At 48.0% G+C, this 25,120-nt stretch overlaps 1 protein-coding gene across 1 annotated transcript in view; it reads left to right on the top strand.

Annotated features, from left to right (window-relative positions):
- LOC112217594 (afadin-like) overlaps positions 1–25,120 on the top strand; it is a 132,740-nt gene that overhangs the window by 37,648 nt on the left and 69,972 nt on the right. Inside the window, 4 exon segments of the mRNA XM_042300715.1 lie at positions 21,208–21,403; positions 21,997–22,109; positions 23,502–23,656; positions 23,836–23,996. Coding sequence (XP_042156649.1) covers positions 21,208–21,403; positions 21,997–22,109; positions 23,502–23,656; positions 23,836–23,996 — 625 coding nt within the window.

The following is a 25,120-nucleotide window of genomic DNA, read 5'->3' as shown; positions in this document are numbered from 1 at the left end:
GCTTTGGCTGTGTGAGGTTCTAAGTGTGGGGCTGGGTGTTGCTCTGTAGCCAGACTCCTCCGAGGTGGTGAGTTAGGTCAAGGTATTCTCAACCTCGGGAAGGTTGGCTCTGAGGGAGCCCTTGGGGTTAGGAAGGGGGGACGCTTTGAGGTAGAGAGAGGGTGATGTGGGTGGTTTCTTTTTCCCGCTGCTCCCATTTTTAACGAGCTGCAGAGGAAGTAGTAGTTTCCCGTCCGGTAATCATTTAGGTCAAGAAACCTTCGCTCCTGGACCTTCTACAGACCTCGATGTCGCCATCTCTTCCTCTGTACCATACCTGTACTACTACACAACACCCTGAGGCCAGATGAAGCCCTGTGAGACGCTGGAGCATCCTACTAATAAAGCTTAGCGTCCGTTACTCCAGTCCGTACAGGACCTATTGAAATGGCTGGTAGTTGGTTTTTCTATCATGTCATGTGGAAAATGTGTTTGTGGCTAGACTTCACGTTAAGCGGTGGACTCTGTAGGTGCTGAGGCAAGTTGTGTGTCATCCATGTAGGCTTATGTTCTGAGCTCCTGCTCCTAGGGCAGTGTGCTTCCAGGGCCCTCATCCACTGTAAATTCCCCTCGAGTGATGCTACTGAAGGACAACGGGCCCCTGGGGCAGAAAGGGGCTTAGCAGGCCCTAAAGGTGTCCTGTAAGAATGCTGACGCCAGCAATACACACGCGCGCACGCAACCCTGAATGATGGAGAGACCCCGGGAGAGATGGCCTCACTTTTTCCTCCCTTCCTCTCCTCTGCTGTTCTTCTTATGATGGATGGATGGAGGGTGGAGGAGAGGAAAGACCAATCGAATAACAGCAGGCCAACTGACAGTCTGGCGGATGAGGCTCGGTAGAAGCAGCAGACCCAGCGGTCTGATCTGTGTCAGGGGGTTCGGGTGAGGTTGTTTGATGATTAGGGGGGAGGAGACGGGTCAAGTTGCCCCCCCTCTAGAAAAGGGCATCATGGGATGGGTTGCGAGAGGGCACCCATCTATCAAGATGTCAGCTCGGTAGGATTGGACTGGGACAGGGTTGTGACGGTGACCAGGGAGCTAGCTGCTGGCTACGCTGTGTTGTCTGATCTCTCATAAAACATGTCAGACTGAGATTTTATTCCGTCATTGTGTTGTGGTTTTGCTGCCTCTCCAGCTGTGCATTGTATGTAGGGTCCTGGGCAGGTCTACCATTGTTTAGGTGGTGTTGAATGAGGGGAAGTGGGAGTACTACAGGAAGTGACTGTGGTCAGTGTTAACTACTTCTCTGTGTTATCTCTGCTTACTGTAGAGGACTGGAATCAGTTTAGTCATGGATTTCACTGTTCTGCTTTTCAGCTTCAAGTATGAGCGAGAGGGAGCTGCAGTTGTAAAAAGAGATGGTTTTACATTCTCAAACCTGCAGACCATCCAATATTCAAAACCTTTCTAAATAAAGCTCTCTTGCCCTTTCTCCGCTAGTGAACAGTAGTGTTGTCACGATAGCAGGTTTTCCTTGGCAAAAAAAAACCACGAAGCAGACTGAACTGTCTGGTCTTTTTAAAAACCTACTTTTGGAAGATATTGTGTGCTATAGCTTGGAAAATAAACCCTAACCCTACAACATCAGGCTATTTTCCTCAAGAAATTCAGTCCGCTTTGTGATTGGGTTTCCTTTTCTTCATTCCTTAGTATCGCGATACTGGTATCGTGACAACTCTAGTGAACAGTTCAGGAGCGGGAACTGGGAGGCAGGCTTTATCTGAAGAAGCACTTCTCTTTGTGTGGGAAACGCTGCTATTAGCATATTTTATCACCGGCATATGAAGCTGTAGTCTCTGTGTTAACCCTGGCCATGAATGAAAGGGAGACTTTGGCTTCTGCTTTAGGGGATTATAGCAACAGTATGGAGACTGGAGAATGTAGCACTGGGGGAGAGGGGGGGACAACGTGCTCTCACTCCCTGTCAGCCTGTCTCTTTGTTGCTTTTCCAAATGGATATATTACAAGAAACGCATCATAAGTCATGGAATGGACAGGAAATGGAAGAGAGCTGAGGAGGAAATGAGATCTCAGAGGGAGTGATGTCCATTCTGCAGTGCTTACCAAGGCCCAGGTGTGTGTGTGTGTCCAGGAGAACAGCCCCTCCAACCAGGAAACCGAGGTGGTGAGCTGTCATCTCCATTAACCTCCATGCCCCCTCTGTCACGTATGAGGAATTAGCTGCTACACAATCACTCCTCACTCACACACGTTTCAGTCCTGTTTTCCCTGCAGGACTGGTTTGATTTGATAAAGGTCTACAGGGCGAATTCAACACCACACTGCTGTCTTTGTCATGTCCCGTCCGTGTTGGTTTGGACTTTTTGTTTGGCCATAGCTGCGCTTGTCTCCTAGGAGACGGTTGCTGCAGCGATCAGACAGATCTGACTGCTCTATGACAGCCCTTAGTGACCCACATTCCAGCAGTAAATCAGCCTGCAGTGCTGTAAATCCTCCCTTCCTACCGCTATAGTGTGAAACTTGCTGCTAATAATGCACCACTGTGCAGACTGTATTCAGTAGGTCCTGTTTGTTCTCCCATTCACCACCCATGTCCCCAGAGAGAACTGTTCGAAACTGCTCAACATCTCATGAGTCGGGGGGGAGGGTGGCGGCAAGTATTCAGTGAAAAGGGGCTTTGTTCTCTCCCCCCTCCCCAGGTCAGATCCAGTCAGCTCAGTAGACCAGCAGGGACGTCTCTATTCACAGCCACAAACTGATCCCCAGTCAGTCTGAAGGGTTCGCTCAAGGTGCTTAAAGTACTTGAAATTTGGCACTTTGCAATTCAAGTAATGGAATATCTTGAAAATCAGACATTTTCTCAAGTTGGTACATGAAAATTACATGAATTAAAGTGAGGGGAGAGCAGAAAATGAAAAAAGTATTGGTTTTGCAAATTTAATTTCCAGGCATACTACAGAGTTATTTCCTTGTGTTTCGTGCTCTGGTTGCCAGACGAGCTCGCTCATTCCACTCACGCTGCCACTCATCCAGGCAGGTACAGAACTGACTACTTAGGTGCCGCCAAACGTTACACAGATAGCTAAAATGCCCGGCAAATGTAGATTCAATCCTGCCTGGCAGGATATTGATATTTATGAATGGGTTTTGCCAGACCCAACCAGGGATGTAGTGGAGGATACACGCAGGTAAACAAACCTTTTTATGATTTTGTTATTTATTATTATTGCGTTCCCAGTGTTGATCAGCGCTCCGAAGGCTTCTTGATCCGAGTTCTAATTGCGCCTACCTCTGTAAACAAGTGCAATTGTGAATGATTTGTGTATGCTCGTTATGTTCACATGCTCCCACGGATTTGGCTTGTTAGCAGTGCATTCACTGACCACGCTGTCCAACGGGTGCCTCCGCCCACGACGTAGGCGACAGGAACTGACACAGCCCAGACCTACAGTGGCAAGAGACGCCGCTGACAGTGGGAATTATTTATTTTAACATCCCTCGACTCCTGCCGTGTCAACAGACCCCCCCTGACTCTCAGAATGAGTGTACAACTGGTAAATAGTCACTGATATTTTTAGCTAGCTCAATGGCTCTGGCTATTTGCCAGGTAGCTAGCTTCTAACAGCCTTCTAGACAGCTAGTTATAGCTAATGTTGAACGGAGCCTGACCTCAGCTTGAGCAGTTGACTGAAATTAAGCTAGCAATTATCAAAAGATGGGCTACTCTTAAGTTCTCATAACAAAATACCCTTTCTTTAGTGAGACAGGGATGAGTCGTGCTGCAAAGGAGATGCACAGAGAAAGAATTGAAGCAAGCAGGGAGAGCGTTTAGTAGTACAGTGGTTCCAAACCAAAAAATATAAACGCAACATGCAACCATTTCAAAGATTTGTTACAGTTCATATAACGTCAACATCATCAGTACTGACTTACCGCTCATGTATGTAGTGAAACACGTATTATTGAGAGGAACTTGTAAGATAATGATGAATAAATAGTAAGTTAGTTCATTTTGAGGTTGTGGCGATATATTGCCACCTGGTGGCGACTAGAAACAATTGCATAATAGGAACTATTACAAACTGATGGCCCTTGATCATAAATATTAGCGCTTGAGAATGTACTTGAAAGTTCTTGAATTTGACTTGCCACTGTTTTGTACGAACCCCGAGTCTGATAAACACCGCTGATAAGAACGGGCCTGTGGGAAGTAGCCAGGGCTGTGAGAGATACAGGTGGGCTGTACCGTGTGGTTGGGTGTATAATCCTATGGAATTGAGCCACTGACTTGTTTTGTGTCTCTGGTAGCTGTGTCATGCTTTGGGATGACTGAGTATGTCTTTGTGGTTTCACACGTTGTTTTCCCAGTTTCCCAGTTAGCGAGCCTGTTAGGATATGTGATGTGTTGTTCCATGGAGTCTGGTAGCTCTCATAACTTCTGCTCCTTAGGGGGACTCCTGTCTGATGGCTCCATGAACTAGGCAGAGCCTATTAAAAACCATTTAGACTAGTGTCATGCTCTGGGAGGAAGTGCAAACATAAGGCGATCTAGAATCCTTGACTCCTGAATTCCTTGACTCAATATGTGGATTTTTAAAATTCAAACGTATGTAGACTGGAGTGTTGTGTTTTAAGGAAAATAAAGGGTGTGTGAGGCAGAGGAAGTCCAGCCATCTGGCTTGCTGTATCTTTCCATCCTGTCTGCTGTATCTTTCCATCCTGTCTGCTCCAGAGCACGTCCACACCCAGCGTCGCTAATGCCACACTGGTCTCTGGGCCCCAGCACTGTGTTAGCTGTGTGTGTTAGCTGTGTGTGTGTGTGTTGGCTGTGTGTGTGTTGGCTGTTTGTGTGTGTGTGTGTGTTGGCTGTTTGTGTGTGTGTGTGTGTGTGTTGGCTGTTTGTGTGTGTGTGTGTGTGTTGGCTGTTTGTGTGTGTGTGTGTGTGTTGGCTGTTTGTGTGTGTGTTGGCTGTGTGTGTGTGTGTGTGTTGGCTGTTTGTGTGTGTGTGTGTTGGCTGTGTGTGTGTGTGTGTTGGCTGTTTGTGTGTGTGTGTGTGTGTTGGCTGTTTGTGTGTGTGTGTGTGTGTGTTGGCTGTTTGTGTGTGTGTGTGTTGGCTGTTTTGGCTGTGTGTGTGTGTGTGTTGGCTGTTTGTGTGTGTGTGTGTGTGTGTTGGCTGTTTTGTGTGTGTGTGTGTGTGTGTTGGCTGTTTTGTGTGTGTGTGTGTTGGCTGTTTTGTGTGTGTGTGTGTGTGTGTGTTGGCTGTTTGTGTGTGTGTGTGTGTGTTGGCTGTTTTGTGTGTGTGTGTGTGTGTTGGCTGTTGTGTGTGTGTGTGTGTGTTGGCTGTTTGTGTGTGTGTGTTGGCTGTTTGTGTGTGTGTGTGTGTTGGCTGTTTGTGTGTGTGTGTGTGTGTTTGTGTGTGTGTTGGTGTGTGTGTGTGTGTTGGCTGTGTGTGTGTGGCTGTGTGTGTGTGTGTGTGTGTGTTGGCTGTTTGTGTGTGTATGTTGGCTGTTTTTGTGTGTGTGTGTGTGTTGGCTGTTTGTGTGTTGTGCTGTGTGTGTGTGTGTTGGCTGTGTGTGTGTGTGTTGGCTGTTTTGTGTGTGTGTGTTGGCTGTTTTGTGTGTGTGTGTGTGTGTGTGTTGGCTGTTTGTGTGTGTGTGTGTGTTGGCTGTGTGTGTGTGTGTGTGTGTGTGTGTGTTGGCTGTTTGTGTGTGTGTGTGTTGGCTGTTTGTGTGTGTGTGTGTGTGTTGGCTGTTTGTGTGTGTGTGTGTTGGCTGTTTTGTGTGTGTGTGTGTTGGCTGTGTGTGTGTGTGTGTGTGTTGGCTGTTTGTGTGTGTGGCTGTGTGTGTGTGTGTGTGTGTGTTGGCTGTTTGTGTGTGTGTGTGTGTGTGTGTGTTTGCTGTTTGTGTGTGTGTTGGCTGTTTGTGTGTTGGCTGTTTATTGTGTGTGGCTGTGTGTGTGTGTGTGTTGGCTGTTTGTGTGTGTGTGTGTTGGCTGTGTGTGTGTGTGTGTGTTGGCTGTTTGTGTGTGTGTGTGTTGGCTGTTTTGTGTGTGTTGGCTGTTTGTGTGTTTGTGTGTGTTGGCTGTTTGTGTGTGTGTTCGTGGTTACCAAGCCTAGCCTGTTGAGAACACTGGGCCTCTCTCTCTCTCTGGTGCCTGTCTCTCCTTAGCCCCTCAACACAGACTTTAATGGCAGGGTGATGACAACCACAGTCCACTACAGCCTTGTCATATGGAGGGGCTGCTGTGCTGTGTCTCTCCTATTCTCCCCTTTTCTGCCAGTGTCTTTCTATGTCCCCACCACTTCACCTCTACCGTCTCTTTTCCACCTTCCTGTATGTGTGTGTGTTAGTTCTCCAGGCGTTGTTAATGAGGCCTGGGTTCAGGGCCAACGGCTCCTGTTGTGTATGTTCTGTGCTCCTGTAGCTTTAGTGCTGTGCAAGCGCTGCTCTTGTATCCAACATGAGGGCACAGGGCCATTATTGGATTCCTGTCCTCCCACCTCCCTCCCCCACCCCCCTCCAAGAATCGACTCCTCAAAGTCCATAAAGCCACTGATTGAAGATGCTGTCCTGGGGGCCTCTCTCTCTCGCTCTCTTTGTGTTCTTTTATTGTATCTATTTCTCTCGCTCTTCATTTTTCACCTTCTCTTGCTGTCTCTCTCCCTCTCTCTGACTCCTGACTGTAAAAGGCCACCTTTGCTATTTTGGGGGTGCAGTGTGCAGAGATGAGGGTGTGTGAGGGGAAAGTTGTGTCCTAACAAGCACTGAGCAGCACAGTGGAGAGAATGTACTTACTGAACACAACTCCTCGTCTGGCACCTTCCCTGAGAGAGATGGAGAAAGAGACGAGAGTGAGATGAAGGGAGAGCGAGACGCGGAAAATGAAAAACAGGGAGTGAGGTGGGTGTGCTCTCTTTCGCTCGCTCGGGTGGTGAGCCAGTAGTAACTTCGAACACCGAAGAGACACAGGCCAGCCTGACTCCAGGAACTCTAATCTGTGCGGGTACACAAACAGAACAGGCCCGCTAATTAGATTGTGATTTCCACTAGCCAGTGCCCTGCCCTCTACAGGTTACACGAGTAGGACAACAGTCGGCTCAAAGCTGCCTTGATTCCCAACTTCACAGTCCTAATACTAGCTAGTTTCTCCTCAAGAGCTTGACCCTTCATTTAAGTGGTGCTTCTGGATTGGTCCCCTTGTCTGTGGTTGTATTTGATTAGCTGCTTCCTCTGATTTAGTGACAGGGGCCAAGCTGCATGTGAGAACTGTGGTTTTGACAGCTGGGGACCCCAGATGTGGTAGCCGTGGTAACACATTTTTACAGCTGTACATGCCTCATCTGCCCAGAGAAAATGGAGACAGACTACGGAGAAACACACACTCCGAGCCACATTTGGATGGATCATAGGACACCTGCTAGTGTCATATAAGGCCGAGTGGTTTCAATGGATGAGTTGCCATTGAAGGGATGATTTGATAGTTAAGAGGCTCTGAGATTAAGTCAAATGAGTTAGGCCATACACACGGCTGGAGATAACAACCCTGCTTATTACGTAGTGTGTTTGAGTTTGGGCCAGCCTGGGGTATTGAACTACAGAGAGGGAGAGCTCCCTCCCTCTCCTGCGAACTCCAGCTCAGACATGAGGATTAGCCTTCACACACCTCCTCATTCCCATCCCAGTGTGGCTCTGCTGCTAGGCTAGTCCTCTCTTCAGTCTCGTCCCCGTGTGGCTCTGCTGCTAGGCTAGTCCTCTCTTCAGTCCCGTCCCAGTGTGGCTCTGCTGCTAGGCTAGTCCTCTCTTCAGTCCCGTCCCAGTGTGGCTCTGCTGCTAGGCTAGTCCTCTCTTCAGTCCCGTCCCCGTGTGGCTCTGCTGCTAGGCTAGTCCTCTCTTCAGCCCCGTCCCAGTGTGGCTCTGCTGCTAGGCTAGTCCTCTCTTCAGCCCCGTCCCCGTGTGGCTCTGCTGCTAGGCTAGTCCTCTCTTCAGTCTCGTCCCCGTGTGGCTCTGCTGCTAGGCTAGTCCTCTCTTCAGTCCCGTCCCAGTGTGGCTCTGCTGCTAGGCTAGTCCTCTCTTCAGCCCTGTCCCAGTGTGGCTCTGCTGCTAGGCTAGTCCTCTCTTCAGCCCCGTCCCAGTGTGGCTCTGCTGCTAGGCTAGTCCTCTCTTCAGCCCCGTCCCAGTGTGGCTCTGCTGCTAGGCTAGTCCTCTCTTCAGCCCTGTCCCAGTGTGGCTCTGCTGCTAGGCTAGTCCTCTCTTCAGCCCCGTCCCAGTGTGGCTCTGCTGCTAGGCTAGTCCTCTCTTCAGCCCCGTCCCAGTGTGGCTCTGCTGCTAGGCTAGTCCTCTCTTCAGTCTCGTCCCCGTGTGGCTCTGCTGCTAGGCTAGTCCTCTCTTCAGCCCCGTCCCAGTGTGGCTCTGCTGCTAGGCTAGTCCTCTCTTCAGTCCCGTCCCAGTGTGGCTCTGCTGCTAGGCTAGTCCTCTCTTCAGCCCCGTCCCAGTGTGGCTCTGCTGCTAGGCTAGTCCTCTCTTCAGCCCTGTCCCAGTGTGGCTCTGCTGCTAGGCTAGTCCTCTCTTCAGCCCTGTCCCAGTGTGGCTCTGCTGCTAGGCTAGTCCTCTCTTCAGTCCCGTCCCAGTGTGGCTCTGCTGCTAGGCTAGTCCTCTCTTCAGTCACGTCCCAGTGTGGCTCTGCTGCTAGGCTAGTCCTCTCTTCAGTCTCGTCCCCGTGTGGCTCTGCTGCTAGGCTAGTCCTCTCTTCAGTCCCGTCCCAGTGTGGCTCTGCTGCTAGGCTAGTCCTCTCTTCAGTCACGTCCCAGTGTGGCTCTGCTGCTAGGCTAGTCCTCTCTTCAGTCACGTCCCAGTGTGGCTCTGCTGCTAGGCTAGCCCTCTCTTCAGTCCTGTCCCAGGTGGACTCTGATGTCAGGCAGACATATCTCCCTCCTGTGTGACTCCTCATCAGCTACCTCTGCTCTGGCCTATTTACCACTACCACAGACAAAAGGGGAAACCCAGACACATCACAAGGGGTATAAATCTTCCACTCACCACCAAGGACAGAACATTGCACAAAATGGCTAAGCCTGAAAAAGATTACTTGACCCCTTTTCTCACCTGCTAGTGCCCTCCGTGTCAAAGTGCAGTGTTTGGAGACTAGGCTGAGCCCAGGGATGTGCTACCAAGCCATGTGTGTGAGGCAGACTGACTTTATAGAGGTCTCCAACCCTGTGCTAACAGCTGCTGACAGACCAGGGCTACAGATGCTGGGCTCGGCTGCCATGCTATTCTGGTCTGTCTGTCAGAGGGAGACGGTCTATTCTGAATGCCTGGCTGTCACCACACCAGTCCATCATCCAGAGTGTCGGGGCTGTTTGATGTATATTTACACCCTTACTTGTCCTATGCCCTGCCACGTCATTTTTATCCACGCCAAACTTGGTGCAAAACCACGACCGCGAGTAACCTAGCAACAGTTAAAAGGCGAGCTGATTACGTCGTCACGGACATTCCCTGTGACGAAGAAAATGTGCCAAAGAGGGTTCGTGCCTGCAGCGTTCGCTCGTGCCTGCCATGCCACGAAACGCGGGAGATGCGCAGTTTTGCGGGCTCGTTTGAAATTAGCTAAACGAAAGGCAAGCAGCAAGTGACTGTAGATGGCTAACATTATTACATATTTGTCAGTAATAGTGAATCAATGGAGCTAGCTTTTCCCATTTCAGCTAGAGCTAGCTATGCAGCGTCTAGTTTAGTTGCCAACGGCACAAATGTCATGTAGCTTAGATGACCACACTAAGCTAATGCTAGATGATGCACGCTACTTCAGCTCGATCAGCGTTGTAAGCTAGCGATAACGCTTGATAGAATTTATATTCAGTGGTTTGTAAATGATGTCTGAGTGTTGGAGTGTCCCCCTGGCTGTCTGTAAATTATGTCTGTGTTGGTGTCCCCCTGGCTGTTTGTAAATGATGTTGGAGTGTGCCCCTGGCTGTCCAAAAAAAACCGAAATTGTGCCGTCTGGTTTGCTAAATATAAGGAATTTGATGTATAGCTTTTACTTTGTACTTTTACTCAAGTACTTTTTGAGTACTTTTTCCACCATTTAAAATCGGATACTTTTAGACTTGAGTCGCATTTTACTGGGTTACTTTTACTTGAGTAATTTTATATTAAGGTATCTTTTACTCTTACTCAAGTATGACGATTTAGTACTTTTCCCATCTCTGTTTCCAGCTTACTTACCTCCAAAAACAATGCAACTATCTAGGATGTGAATGCTATCTGTCTGGTCGGTCAGGCTGGCTGCAATCACTCACCAAAAAGCTACATAGCTTAATGCAACTTCATATCCTAATTTGGGAAAATGCAAGTTATGGATGGCAATGTTTTGTTTTGGTGAGGATTCCGTCTCTAGCGTTTGTTCTTTCTTAAAACGCAGGGATCAACTGACCAATCAGTGCGGGTTTGAATGTTGCTAGGTTTCTTGTGGTTTGGCGAGGCCAATAAAGGATGCTGCCCTGCCTCCTCAAATGTGATGACTAGTTTGTTCCTCACTGCTGTTAATATGCTGGATGATATATTAATATTCTGTCAAAATGACAGTTGGTGTTGAAATGGGATCCGGTGGGGTCTTAACAGCTGCTGGGTCTGCATACAGCAGCAACTGTGTCGGATGTTAAATCACCGGTCCTATAGCTCATCTTCTGGTCAAGGGGACTGACTGTCCATCCATGCCTGACCCAGTAGCCCCATGTCCAAAGTCCCTCAGAGGCCTCGTCATCCTCGATCACTATCCCCTAGCCCTTCTCCCCCTCGTGGGCATGGGACTGTGTCTGAGTGTCACACTGTGAATTCTGCTCTGAGTGAAGTGTTACTACTGCCCCAAGCATAATGTGCTGCTCCCCTCGGTCCCAGAGGACACATGAGGGAAGAAGTGCTTTCATAACCACATTAAACTAGCTCGTAGTTATATGGATCCCAATTGAATGGAACTTTGGTGATTATCTGGCATTTTATTAAATGAGATGATGAGTTACATGGAACATGCTGTGATGGCTTCTGAGCGAGACCGTTTTTTTAAGGCTTTGGAATAGGTGACGTTAGATTGTAAGTTCACTCCAACAGTGTGTTGTCAGTATTCAACGAGCACATCTGGAGCAGTTTGAACAACTCTGAATGCTATTTTACGTCAGTGGTGGGAGTTGGAGCAGAGAAAAGCCTCCACTCCTGCTGAATCGGGTTCAACCAGAGTCCCAATGGCTCAGTAACAGTGCAGAATGTGTGGGGGGTGGATTGACGGCATGCTAGCTAAGCGGTTCATACAGGGAGAGGTTCTGACTGCTGATGGACTGACGGGAGAGGCCTGTGTGTTTCTGAGGTGTGTATGTGTGTGTCCGCTCCACCACACTGTCCTTCTGCAGCCTCAGCCTGTCCTGTTATCACGTTTACTGTATGGCTGTAATAAACACAAGCTCACTCTAGTGTGAGTGCGTGTGCGTCCAGGCTGCTCCCTCCATCACACACTTCCGTCTCCACAGCTAAAAGAGGGTAGACTGTTTATTTGTGGACCAGATGCTTTGCTCCTGCTGCAGCTGTGCTTCCTTCTCTCTGCACCTCTGGACAAGACAACGCTGTCTATACTTGATCCACTACGGGATTATGGTCAGGTACACTAGACATACAAAAGTATGTGGACACCCCTTAAAATTTGTGGATTTGGCTGTTTCAGCAAACCACTGTTGCTGACAGGTGTATAAAATCGAGCACACAGCCATAGACAAGCATTGGCAGTAGAATGGCCTTACTGAAGAGCTCACTCTTCACCATCTGGCAGTCCGACAGACGAATCTGGGTTTGCCGGATACCATGAGAATGCTACCTGCCCCAATGTGTCGTGCCAACTGTAAAGTTTGGTGGAGGAATAATGGTCGGGGCTGTTTATCATGGCGCAGGCTAGGCCCCTTAGTTCCAGTGAAGGGAAATCTTAACGCTACGCCATACAATGGCATTCTAGACAATTCTGTGCTTCTAGCTTAGTAGAAACAGTTTGGGGAAGGTGCTTTCCTGTTACAGCATGACAATACCCTGTGCACAAAGTGAGGTCCATACAGGAAATGGTTTATCCAGATTGGTGTGTAAGAACTTGACATGGGGGTGAGCCCTGACCTCACCCCCATGCAACACCTTTGACATAAATTAGAACACCGACTGCAAGCCAGGCCTAATCGCCCAACCTCATTAATGCTCTTGTGGCTGAATGGAAGCAAGTCCCCGCAGCAATGTTCCAACATCTAGTGGAAAGCCTTCCTAGAAGAGTGGAGGCTGTTATAGCAGCAAAGGGGGGACCAACTCCACATTAATGCCCATGATTTAGGAATGACATGTTCAATGAGCAGGTGTCCATATACTTTTGGTCATGTCATGTATTAGCCTCGTTTTTCCCCTTTAGGTTTTTAAAAAGCACACGTTTTAACACCAAGGGCAAGGCCAGTGGTTTAACATTAGAGACAAATATAGATTTCTCTCTGCTTCCTCTGCCTTTTTACTATATTGAAGGGAATTGAAAGTGCTCTAGTGCTGGAATTGAAAATTGTTGTACGACATTACCAAGCTTTTATGACTTTCCCCCCTAGGCCCCAGGCCCCAGGCCTGTTTTAATTTTTTTTTTTAATAAGGAATTCATTCATGATGACTACATCGTTGTTCGTTCTCTCACCTCATGAGATCATGTGTTTTGCATGTCCCTCCTATGGCCTCATCTGTGTTTCCCTGTTATGACTGGCAACTATTATGACAGATGGCCTGTATCTCTGTATAGAGACGGGAGGAGGAGCTGCATGGCTCGTAGCTAGATAACTCTTCCTTGGTGTGGAGAGGCCTGGCATATTGCAACGTTGCAAAAACGCACTCGGGAGTGTAAAGGTTGCTTAGATCTATACACATAATTGCACATCCTATAGGTATGTTTCTGACTGGGTCACTGCCCGGTCTCTCTCCACCCGGTGTACTGGCTTTAAGAGCTGTGTTTATACAGAGCATTTCTCTGGTACCTCTGCTATGTAAACTCTGCCCTAAATTCCATTTCACAGGGACTTCTCTACCCTCTCTCCTCCGTCACTATCTGATGGAGAACACCTGGGAAATGCCTAATCTGGCCTCGCTGCAGAGATGACACAGAGGTATCTTCCTTCTCCTCTCCTTTAAACCTCAGCCAGCTCACTGACTGACTGAGCATCGGCCCTTTCATGTGCTGGACTCAGTTAAGACCCAATCTAGCCTCTCATTGCCAGAGTGAAATATGCTGCGGCATATCGCTCTCATTCTCAACCAAGTCACAGCAGGACTATTAGCGTTAGAAGCAGCACTGTCTGTGTTGAATGTACAGTAGTATATTTCTCCATGTGGGTCCCTGGCCCTACAGTAGCTGTGACCATGTGTATATCCTCCAGTCTGTCTAGTTAGAGCCTTGGGGAGCTTGATGAAATGCTTTCCGTGTCATGCAAAGCAGAGAGATTGATGTAATGCTTGATTTTCCCAGCCAATCCCCTGCCTGCTCTCCTCCCAGCTAGCTAATCCCCTCCCTGCTCTCCTCCCAGCTAGCCAATCCCCTGCCTGCTCTCCTCGCAGCCAGCCACTTGGCAGAAATCGTCATGTCTCTCAGGAGAAAGGGAGAGGAGTGGAGGAGAGAGAGAGAAAGGAGGCTAGAGGAAGAGTGACAGCCTCCATCTAGAGTTACCAGTGGTCATGATATGTGTGCAGGGAGCTGGGTGGGGCTTGCTGGATGGATGTCGCTGTGGTGGATGATGTGTCTATGTGATGATTACAGCAGTAGATGGATCAGGTTGCCTCAGCTGATTCTAGGTCTGTGGTAACGTGGCTTTCTCGAACCCCTCCATTACTCTGCTGACAAGGTCAGGCTGTTCTGTGTGTATGTTCGAGGTTTGGCTCATGCTGACACCCACACAGTCTGTGCTGTTAATCCTAGACACTGACCTGACTGTTAGAGGAGAGACTTTGATTTCTCCTGGCATGCTTCAGGCTGAGGAAGAGGATAGAGGAAGAAAGGTGCTGCTGAGAATGGATGACTGTGTATGTCTGTCTCCAGGGTCTGAATCCTGGTCTTGACAAAGGTCAACCTGACTGCAGTTACTATGCCAAATACAGGTTTAGCAGGTGTGTTGGTTTAACCATGTTACCATGGCAACCACTTCCCCCCCGTCTGTTTCTCTCTTTCTCTCCCTTTTCTCCCCTGTGGCCCTCCGTGGTCTGGTCATGTGACCAGGGTCAGTGCTTCGCTTGGCAGTGGTTAGTGATAGCCTAGGCAGGCAGAGCGTGGTTTCGTTTGCCCATCAGTTAGCCAGTTAGGCAGGCTGTTGTTTGCCAATCAGTTAGCCTACTATGGCGCCTTCCTCCATCCCTCTCCCCCACTGGCCCAGTGCAGTTCTGACTGGAGCCAGTCAGATTAGAATACTAATGCTGACACAGGCAGGATGCTGTCGGGCCCCTCTGTTTCAGACATGTCAGTCCCATGCTGTAGTCCAGCGCGCGCACACACGCTCACTCTCACACAACCCTCTCCTCGTCCCCTGCTTCTCTCCCCACCGCTGGGGAAAAGTGGAATGAGGATGTATATTAAATGGAGTTAATCCATATAGGTCCGTATTACCTGTCTATTTGCTGAAGGTTTCTCATGTCAGATGAATCGGGTCAATGCAAGTCGTGTTAACCTAGCATTACTTTAGATAGTAAAGCTACACTGGGCTTTATCGGGCGGTGGGTTTATCGTCTGACTAGGATTGCAATCATTCAGATCATGTAGGATTTAAAAAAGGCCACATCTGGCATCGAACAGATTCTATTGTGGTCATATACACTGAGTGTACAAAACATTAGGAACACCCGCTCTTTCCATGACAGACTGACCAGGTTGAGTTGAAGTGAATGCTATGATCCCTTATTGATCCACTTCAATCGGTGGAGATGAAGGGTAGAAGACTGGTTAAAGGATTTCTAAACCTTGACAATTGAGACATGGATTGTGTATGTGTGCCATTCAGAGGGGGATTTAAAAAAAAAAAAAAAAAAGTTTATTTTATTTTACCTTTATTTTACTAGGCAAGTCAGTTAAGAACAAATTCTTATTTTCAATGACGGCCTAGGAACAGTGGGTTAACTGCCTGTTCAGGGGCAGAACGACAGATTTTGTACCTTGTCAGCTCGGGGATTTGAACTTGCAACCTTTCGGTTACTAGTCCAATGCTCCAATGCTCTAACCACTAGGCTACCCTGCCGAATTGGCAAGACAAAATATTTAAGGGCCTTTTGAAGAGGGTATGGCAGTAAGTGCCAGGTGCAAAAGAATGCCCAACTCATCGTACCTTGACCTTAGTGCCATTTCTTCCTGCAAAAATCAAGCAACTTCGGTTGCAGTGAGCTAAGGAACGAAAACACTAGACACTGGGGAATAACCTTGTCCGATGAATCCCGGTTCCTGATGTAAAAAAAAATATATATATATATATATATACTTCCTTAATTCAACCAGGTAGGCCAGTTGAGAATAAGTTCTCATTTACAACTGCGATATGGCCAAGATCGAGCAAAGTGTGACCAAAAACAACAGAGTTACACATAAACAAACGTACAGTCAGTAACACAATAGAAGAAAACAATTGTACAGTGTGTGTAAATGTAGAAGATTAGGGAGGTAAGGCAATAAATAGGCCATAGAGGGGAAATAATTACAATTTAGCGTTAACACTGGAGTGAAAGATGTGCAGATGATGATGTGCAAGTAGAGATACTGGGGTGCAATATAGCAAGGAGATGAATAACAATATGGAATTGAGGTAGTTGGGTGTGCTATTTACAGATGGGCTGTGTACAGCTGCAGCAATCGGTATGCTGCTCTGACAGCTGATGCTTAAAGTTAGAGAAGGAGATATAAAAGGAAGTGTTGGCCAAAGGAAGTGTTGGCTTTGGGGATGACCAGTGAAATATACCTGCTGGAGCGTGTGCTAAGGGTGGGTGTTGCCAACGAGAGCATACAGGTCGCAGTGGTGGGTAGTATATGGGGCTTTGGTGACAAAATGAATGCCGCTGTGATGGACTGCATGCAGTTTGCTGAGTAGAGTGTTTAGGGGCTATTTTGAAAATGACATCGCCAAAGTCAAGGATTGGTAGGATAGTCAGTTTTACGAGGGTATGTTTGGCAGCATGAGTGAAGGAGGCTTTGTTGCGAAATAGGAAGCCAATTCTAGATTTAATATTGGATTGGAGATGCTTAATTTGAGTCTGGAAGGAGAGTTTACAGTCTAGCCAGACACCTAGGTATTTGTAGTTGTCCACATATTCTAAGTCAGAACCGTCCAGAGTAGTGATGCTAGTCGGGTGGGCGGGTGCAGGCATCAATCAGTTGAAGAGCATGCATTTAGTTTTACTAGCATTTAAAAGCAGTTGGAGGCCACGGAAGGAGAGTTGTATGTTTCATGCGGATGGGAGGCATGCAGGCTGGTCAACATTGCAGGCTGGTGGTGGTGTGGGGTGTGTTATTCATGGCACACATTGGGCCCCTTGATAAAAGTGCAGCAACGTTTGAACGCCACAGGATATCTGAACATCGCCAATCAGGTTCATCCCTTCATGGCAGCAGTGTATCCATCTGCAAATAGTTTTTTTTCAGCAGGATAAAGTCCCATGCCACAAGGCTAGGATTGTCCAGGAATGGTTCCACGAACACGACAGGGAATTCGGCTAGCTTTACTGTCCAGTCACCAGATCTCAATCCAGTTGAGATGGAACAACCTATTTAGAGTAGAGATCTACTACCAGCCAACTTGACACAACTGTGGAACACATTGTAGTCAACATGGGCCAGCATCCCTGTGGAACGCTTTCAACACCTTGTGGAGTTCATACCCTGATGAATTGACTGTTCTGAGGGCAAAAGGTGGTGCAACTCAATATTAGGAAGGCGTTCCTAATGTTTTGTACACTGTATTTAAAACAGGTCTCTGTCTACATTGTTTGTAACTTGAGATAGATGGGAGGGAGAGATGGGATTTAACCTTTTTAATTAATTTTTTACCTCTGACATATTCCTGTGCTGATGAAAGTGCCTTTATTCCTCTGCTCTCGTCTTATGGGGAACTGAACTGTACAGGCATATTGAGTCAGGGTGGGCTGAATTCCCCATGGGATTGTTAACATCCAGACCTCATCATGCAGTGGCTAACAAGCCTTCGTTGATTACAGTCCTGCTTTGTTACTGTTCAATTGACCTGCCAGTGTACATTGACTTGGCAGTGCCACCTGTTGGGCTGATGGGGAACTGCAGGATGTATATTTAAATGGGAAAGATGACAACAGTGATGTGGTGAAAAGCAATCTAGTATTACCGAATTAGTCATGTAACTCCTTTTGCTTGTTGCAATTCTCATTCTTCATTTCAAAAGACTTGAAATTATTTATTCAGAGATGCTTTACTGTGGTGTCTACGAATGGAGCTTTTCTTTCAAGCTCTAGCATATTGTTGTCTGCATTGATGTCAGTTGATTGATGTGTGTCACACTGTACGTGCAGTATACTGGCCGTCATCATAACTTCAGCACGGTCTCTCAAACCCATCAGCTCTGCAGTCCTGGACTCAAGACAAGTCTCTCTTGTTATATTAAATCACCAGCCAGGTCCAGAGAGCCTCCCTGGCCTGATCAGCTATAGTTTAAGTTCCCTTCTAATATCCCCCATCCCACTCTTTAATATCTCTCCTCCACATGGTTTTCCAGAAGGCCGGGTGAGGATGAAAGCAGCCATATTTCTGCCCAGGGACAGAGGAGGAGTGTGGGGGCCATAAATCAGCAGATTAACGCTGCGCTTGAGGAGGCAGGGAGATTTTGGGAATGTGAAGCGAGTCGAGGGATGAAAGGAGCTATAATGGAGTGAAGCTGATTTATCACCTCTGCTATGAGGCTCGGGTCAGGCCTCTGTCAGAGAGAGACTAGTCAGTCTGGGCCCCTCGGAGCAAAGAGTAGACTGTCTGTCGGTCTGTCTCCGTCTGTCAGTGGAGGCAGGCCTGAGGTGGGTGAGTTAGCTGGTTAAGTCCATGACTATATACAGTCAGCATGCAGAGGGCCTCACCACAGCTCTCTCGCCTTTCTGCCTTTTTGTCAAGTCCACTCCTTTAACTTCAAGGACATTGCTGCCTGTGTATGTCTTGATTTTGCATGGTCAGTGAGTGGGGATGAGACTCATCATGACTCAGGGCTGTGTTTCTTGTAATAGGAGGGTGTGTGTGAGCTGAGCTCTCCCAGGTGCATTCTGGGTCTGTAAATAAACCAATAGATGAACACCTAGTCACAGGTTAGGAATGAGGTCTAATAGATATCTTTGTGCGACTCTTTCTGTATATTCCCCTCACTCACACACCACGCTCACCCATTTTCACACACACACACACACACACACACACACACACACACACACACACCATATTGAGCAGGGGGTTTTGGGAAGTTTTCTCAGAGGTGAGGAAACACACAGTGACTCTCCTGACATCCATTGTTCTGGTTAGCCTGACATCACTCATTCCTCCCGCTCTCATTGGCCAAGAATGAGTGTCTGTGGCCCATGAGCCTGTGGGGTGAGGCTGATGTGATGTCACATGCTGAGGGATTGGACACAGCTGACACGGAAAATCCAGATCATACGGGACCAGTGGACTGCCCAGTGGAAGACCAGATCATACTGGACCAGTGGCCTACCCAGTGGAAGACCAGATCATACTGGACCAGTGGCCTACCCAGTGGAAGACCAGATCATACTGGACCAGTGGACTGCCCAGTGGAAGACCAGATCATACTGGACCAGTGGACTGCCCAGTGGAAGACCAGATCATACTGGACCAGTGGCCTGCCCAGTGGAAGACCAGATCATACTGGACCAGTGGCCTGCCCAGTGGAAGACCAGATCATACTGGACCAGTGGCCTGCCCAGTGGAAGACCAGATCATACTGGACCAGTGGACTGCCCAGTGGAAGACCAGATCATACTGGACCAGTGGACTGCCCAGTGGAAGACCAGATCATACTGGACCAGTGGACTGCCCAGTGGAAGACCAGATCATACTGGACCAGTGGACTGCCCAGTGGAAGACCAGATCATACTGGACCAGTGGCCTACCCAGTGAGACCAGATCATACAGGACCAGTGGCCTACCCAGTGGAAGACCAGATCATACTGGACCAGTGGCCTGCCCAGTGGAAGACCAGATCATACTGGACCAGTGGCCTACCCAGTGGAAGACCAGATCATACTGGACCAGTGGCCTGCCCAGTGAAGACCAGATCATACTGGACCAGTGGCCTGCCCAGTGAAGACCAGATCATACTGGACCAGTGGCCTACCCAGTGGAAGACCAGATCATACTGGACCAGTGGCCTACCCAGTGGAAGACCAGATCATACTGGACCAGTGGCCTACCCAGTGGAAGACCAGATCATACTGGACCAGTGGCCTGCCCAGTGGAAGACCAGATCATACTGGACCAGTGGCCTACCCAGTGGAAGACCAGATCATACTGGACCAGTGGCCTACCCAGTGGAAGACCAGATCATACTGGACCAGTGGCCTACCCAGTGGAAGACCAGATCATACTGGACCAGTGGCCTGCCCAGTGGAAGACCAGATCATACTGGACCAGTGGCCTGCCCAGTGAAGACCAGATCATACTGGACCAGTGGCCTACCCAGTGAAGACCAGATCATACTGGACCAGTGGCCTGCCCAGTGAAGACCAGATCATACGGGACCAGTGGACTGCCCAGTGGAAGACCAGATCATACTGGACCAGTGGCCTACCCAGTGAAGACCAGATCATACGGGACCAGTGGCCTACCCAGTGGAAGACCAGATCATACTGGACCAGTGGCCTACCCAGTGGAAGACCAGATCATACTGGACCAGTGGACTGCCCAGTGGAAGACCAGATCATACTGGACCAGTGGACTGCCCAGTGAAGATGATCACATGGCTTTTTATTGTTTGGGTATAAACATCATGCGACCTGTGAGTGCTGTGTATGTTGTCCCTGGCTTCACCTGTGTGGAGTGCAGTTGTCAGGACAAGGTCCTATGTGATCATGTAGGGCTATTTCTGTTCTTAGCTGAACAGACTCTGAGAGGAGCGCTGGAGTGTAGTCTGCCTGGGAGAAGAGCAGGTAGGCTGAGCTGGCTGTTTCACACACACCCACACACACTGACTGCTACCTGCACACCTCCCTTCCTTTCAGGTCATATGATGAGTATTAGTAGGCCTGTCTGTCCTCCTGCCCCCGACTCTCTCCTAAGGCTCTTTTTTATAATGATCACACTTGTTACCACCATTCTACATCCTGTCTAAACTGTCCACAAAAGGCGTCTAATTTTCTTGCTCCCGTACACGAAGTGCTTGTGTTCCTAGCCCCAGCAGTGAGGTAGTACCTAACAATTCACAACAATACACACCTAAAAATAAAATAATGTAATTAAGAAATATAGAAATATTAGGATGAGCAATGTCAGAGTCCGGAGTATAAATATATATGTATATACTGTGTGTGATTTTTATAGACATTGTGGACAGTATGTGGATAGAATATTTGTTGTATATCTGACGAATACGTGGATATAATAGTAAATGTACAGAAATACTTAAATAGGGATGGCCTTGACTAGTGGAACAGCATGTAAACATTAAAGTGTCTGTGTACATTTCCTGGCTAAGCTCATATTGCTGAGTCACTGTAGCTACGGAGTGCCTGTTTCTCTATTGTACAGACAAATAAGGAGAGCAGGTTCCTCCAGTGTCTTCCCTCTCTCTTCCCTCCATCTCCTTCCTTCTATCCTTCTCTCTCCGTGGTGAGTTAGAAGCAGGAGCAGCTATCCCCCGACTACCGTCCTCTCCTCTTCCCGTTACTTCTTATCTTGTCCAAGAAATATCTCCTCGCTCAAATTTCAGCTGCAGGTTGGTTATGAGGTTACTGGTGTCAAAATAAGGCTCCGTTCAACAAAATGATATATATTTTTCCGGTGATCAATGTGATTTTTCGCTCAGTGTTGTAGCATGAAATGTTTATTATGAAAGTGTGAGAAAGGAAGGATAAAGCCAAACTTGGCCCTTCAGGTCTTCAGCTGTGATGGAAACGAATGACCCCTCACCCCTCTCTCTTCTCATCTTCCCTCTTTCAGGACTTGGAGTTCCACGGCGTGATGCGTTTCTACTTCCAGGACCGCGTGGCGGGGAACTTTGCCACCAAGTGCATCCGCGTGTCCTCCACGGCCACCACTCAGGATGTCATCGAGACGCTGGCCGAGAAGTTCCGGCCCGACATGAGAATGCTCTCCTCGCCAAAATACTCCCTCTACGAGGTCCATGTCAGTGGGGGTGAGTGGATGGGTGTGTGTGTGTGTGTTTCGGTGGGTTGTTTTGTAAGTAGACCAAGGTTATTGAACGGGTATTATGGTCGACCACACCGAGCATTAGACTGCTAACATTCAACATCGGGTTGCTTATTTGTTTGGATATGTGGTTTGAGTGAGCAACTCTGTCTGGGTCACGAGACAAGGACTGTTAGCCTGCGCTACAGAGAAGCCAGGAGAGTAGGGTCCAGCTCCCATGGTGCCTAATGGGACCTTGAGATCAGCAGCCCTCAGTCCAGGCTTTGGTATCTCTTCATATTGAGAGAGGAGTAGCGTGTACTGTACGTGTGTGTGACTGCATAGTACAGTTGTGCTTTTATATAGTCATATTTTAAATCTCCACAGTCCTACCACATTTGTCTGTCAATCATTAATGCTATATCCTAAGCGCATCCTAATACTTTATCCTAAGCTTATTCTGTTTATTTATGTTAAATGAGAGTATATAGCCCAGAGCTAGCTAAGCTGGCTGTATAGGGGTGTGGGTTAACTGGTGTGGGCTAGCAGGGTGTAAAGCAGTGTGTTAAGCGGTTGACTCCCCCCCCCTCTCTCTGGCAGAAGAACGGAAGCTGGACCTGGATGAGAAGCCACTGGTGGTGCAGCTCAACTGGAACAAAGACGACCGCGAGGGACGCTTCGTCCTCAAGAACGAGAACGACATCATCCCCAAGGTGAGTGACGACAGCAGCAACAAGGAGCAGAGCGGTCTCAGGCAAGCCTGGCTTCCAGTATGCTTCTGCTAGACATAAAGCAAGTACTGGACTATATGGTGTGATTTGGGGATTCCTGTGAATGTGCGTTGCATCATTGGAAAATAATAATGGACCTAGTCTTCTATTAGATTTGGCATCAGTGAAATGACTCAACTGCTGCACAGCAGGACCCTCGCGATGACAACACTATCAGATTGCTCTGCCTCTGTAGAACTGTAACTAAATACCCAACCGTCAAGTCCACTGCTATGATCTTGTTAGTCTATATTTCATTAGAGGATCATAGGAACTGACTGCTCAATGTGTTGATGTGCATCCTGGCTCTGATACAATGAAGTGCCTCCTGCTCCGAGACTTCTTTAGTGCTCTTTAGCACCCTAGAGAGATGCAACTGTTTTTATTTTATACTGGGCCACTTGACCTGGAGTAGCTCGGCTCCCCGAACCTCTCTCCATTTCCTCAGCCAAATATGTTCTCCCCCGGCCCAGGATATAAAAGCAGTAGTGTGTGTGTGTGTGTGGTGGGGTGGGGGGGGGTGAATGAGATGTGAATGAGTTATGTGTGTTTCATCTCTTGGGATGAGTGGCTACACTCTGACCAGTGTGAGGATAATCAACCACCTCTGCCCAGGGGAGCAGTAAAAGAGCTATAAAACACACACACAATTCTCCTACCCAGTCATCACTCCAGTCATCACAGGGGAAGCAGATCTTAAACTACACTTATCTCCTCTTAGTGACAGCACCTCTCCTCGCCTCCTAAAAGCATCTGCTACTAGAGTTACATAGAGGACTCCCCAAAAGGCTTTTAGGCTGAAATGTGTGAGCGTGTGTGAATGAGTGATAGGAGATCAGGAGTGCTTTTGGGGAGTGGAAAGAGATGGAGTCTTCTCAGAAGAGTCCCCTGCTCAGCCATTTGACAGGGCAGTTCTGGAACACTGGAAGGCTTTAACACATCTAATGCTTTATGGGGATTTAGACTCCAACTGATCCCCTCTGAAAAGGCTCTCTCTGCTTTCTTTGGCCAAGTAAGTTCACATTTTGCCTTTTGATTGAACTCTCACCCTGTTGTTCTGTCTGTCAGCTGATGGTTTTATTTGGCTGGCTGGTAGAGTGGTGCCCAGACCCCTAGGCCTCAGGCTCTAGGTGTTAAGTTGGCCCCGTTCCAACTCTGTGTGGCCTTGGGTCACTGAGTCCTAAGACCTCAGCCCAGCCAGTCCCCCTCTCGGGCCCCCTAATACCACGCATCGCCTTAATAAAAGACTTAGTAACAAACCTCACACCCTCTCACCTATCGTAACCTTTCCCCTTGTCTGTCTCTCTCGCTTTCTCTTGTTTTCTCTCACAACAGAAGATGCAGAGCAACGGGCCGGAGAGGGAGAAGGAGGGAGTCATCCAGAACTTCAAGCGGACACTGTCCAAGAAAGAGAAGAAGAAGGAGAAGAAGAGAGAGAAGGAGGCTCACATTCCGGACGGAGATGAGCAAGCACTGAACAGAGAAGATGGGTAAGGAGGGCAATGTCACGTGTGTGTGTGTGTGTGTGTATATATACATGTGTGTGTATATAGATAGATAGATATAGATGGTGTATAAAGAAGTAACCTGCATGGTAAAGTAAATATATTTCTGTGAGTAGGTTTGCAGTGGAGTACTTCTGAGTGTTGTGTTTCTCCTGCTCCTCCAGAGAGAACTCCAGACTGGCGGCGGAGGTGTACAAGGACATGCCGGAGAACAGCTTCACCAGGACCATCTCTAACCCTGAGGTGGTGATGAAGAGGAGGCGGCAGCAGAAACTGGAGAAGAGGATGCAGGAGTTCCGCAGCAGCGACGGCAGGCCCGACTCGGGTAGGGTCGCTGGACTCCTGGATTTAACAATTTAAAATGTGTTACTTTGAGCGAGATATGCCTATAGGCCAGTCCAAATCCATTGTCTCTTGTCCCGGTCCTATCTGTTGCCAGGAGGGAACACCCTGTCTCCATACTGTAATTACATAAGGCCTGGGCCAGACAGAGCAGGGGGCCACTCTAATCTGCTTTAGCCCATGTCCTCAGTGAACACCACACACTGGCTGGCACTGCCAGGCCTCACATCTTGTTCCCAATGGCTTACAGCCCTCTGCCAACCATGGGAGGGACACCATTAATGTCCGCAGGAGTTTTTTCTTTTGCAGCCTGAACTCTGTATCCCAATTCTGTTTTGGTCAAGTGGTGACACTGACATAACTGTTTTAAAAATGTGTTGATCTCAAGTGTTGTTTAGAAGAAGTACAAATATTTGTTTTTAATCTAGTGTAATCTGATCCTAGATCTGAGGTTAGGGGCAACTTTCTACCTCTGGCCACTTCTTTACTTAGACTAGCTTCTTAGAGGCACATGAGGGGAGGGCTTCTTTGATTTATTGTTAATCCACGAGGTGCTCTTTGATCATGGGGTAAAATACTATGGAACAAACAGAAGTTGATGCTGGAGAGTAAACTGCCGTTGTGCAAACCAACTTCCAGAAGTAGTCAAAGCGCGCTCTCATGTAGTGAAACCATGTAAAAGCCTTTAATGTATTACGGCTAGGCAGGGCAAAAATACATAAACGGCTCGTCGCATCGACAACAGCCTTCATCAGGGTGACAAAGAATAGTGGTGGACAAAACAGGTTTATATCGCAACTCTCACAGGACGTGACTCAATTCATTGTAATTGATCAAGAGGAAAAAACACCTTCAAGATGCAAAGAGGAACAGAATAAACATGGGATAAGGAGAATGCAACACCACAAATGAAATGCAATATCATAAAAGGAAAAAAACCAACTGTGATACGAGCTCATGTTAGCAAACTTCTGAATAGAGAACAACAAAATGAAGAACAACAAAATGAAGAACAACAAAATGAAGAACAACAAAATGAAGAACAACAAAATGAAGAACAACAAAATGAAGAACAACAAAATGAAGAACAACAAAATCTGACACGTG

This window comes from Oncorhynchus tshawytscha, linkage group LG18 (genome assembly GCF_018296145.1).
Source record: "Oncorhynchus tshawytscha isolate Ot180627B linkage group LG18, Otsh_v2.0, whole genome shotgun sequence".
Taxonomy (NCBI): Eukaryota; Metazoa; Chordata; class Actinopteri; order Salmoniformes; family Salmonidae; genus Oncorhynchus; species Oncorhynchus tshawytscha.
The sequence above is the reverse complement of the archived record's forward strand: the minus strand, read 5'-3'. Positions and strand labels throughout refer to the sequence as shown.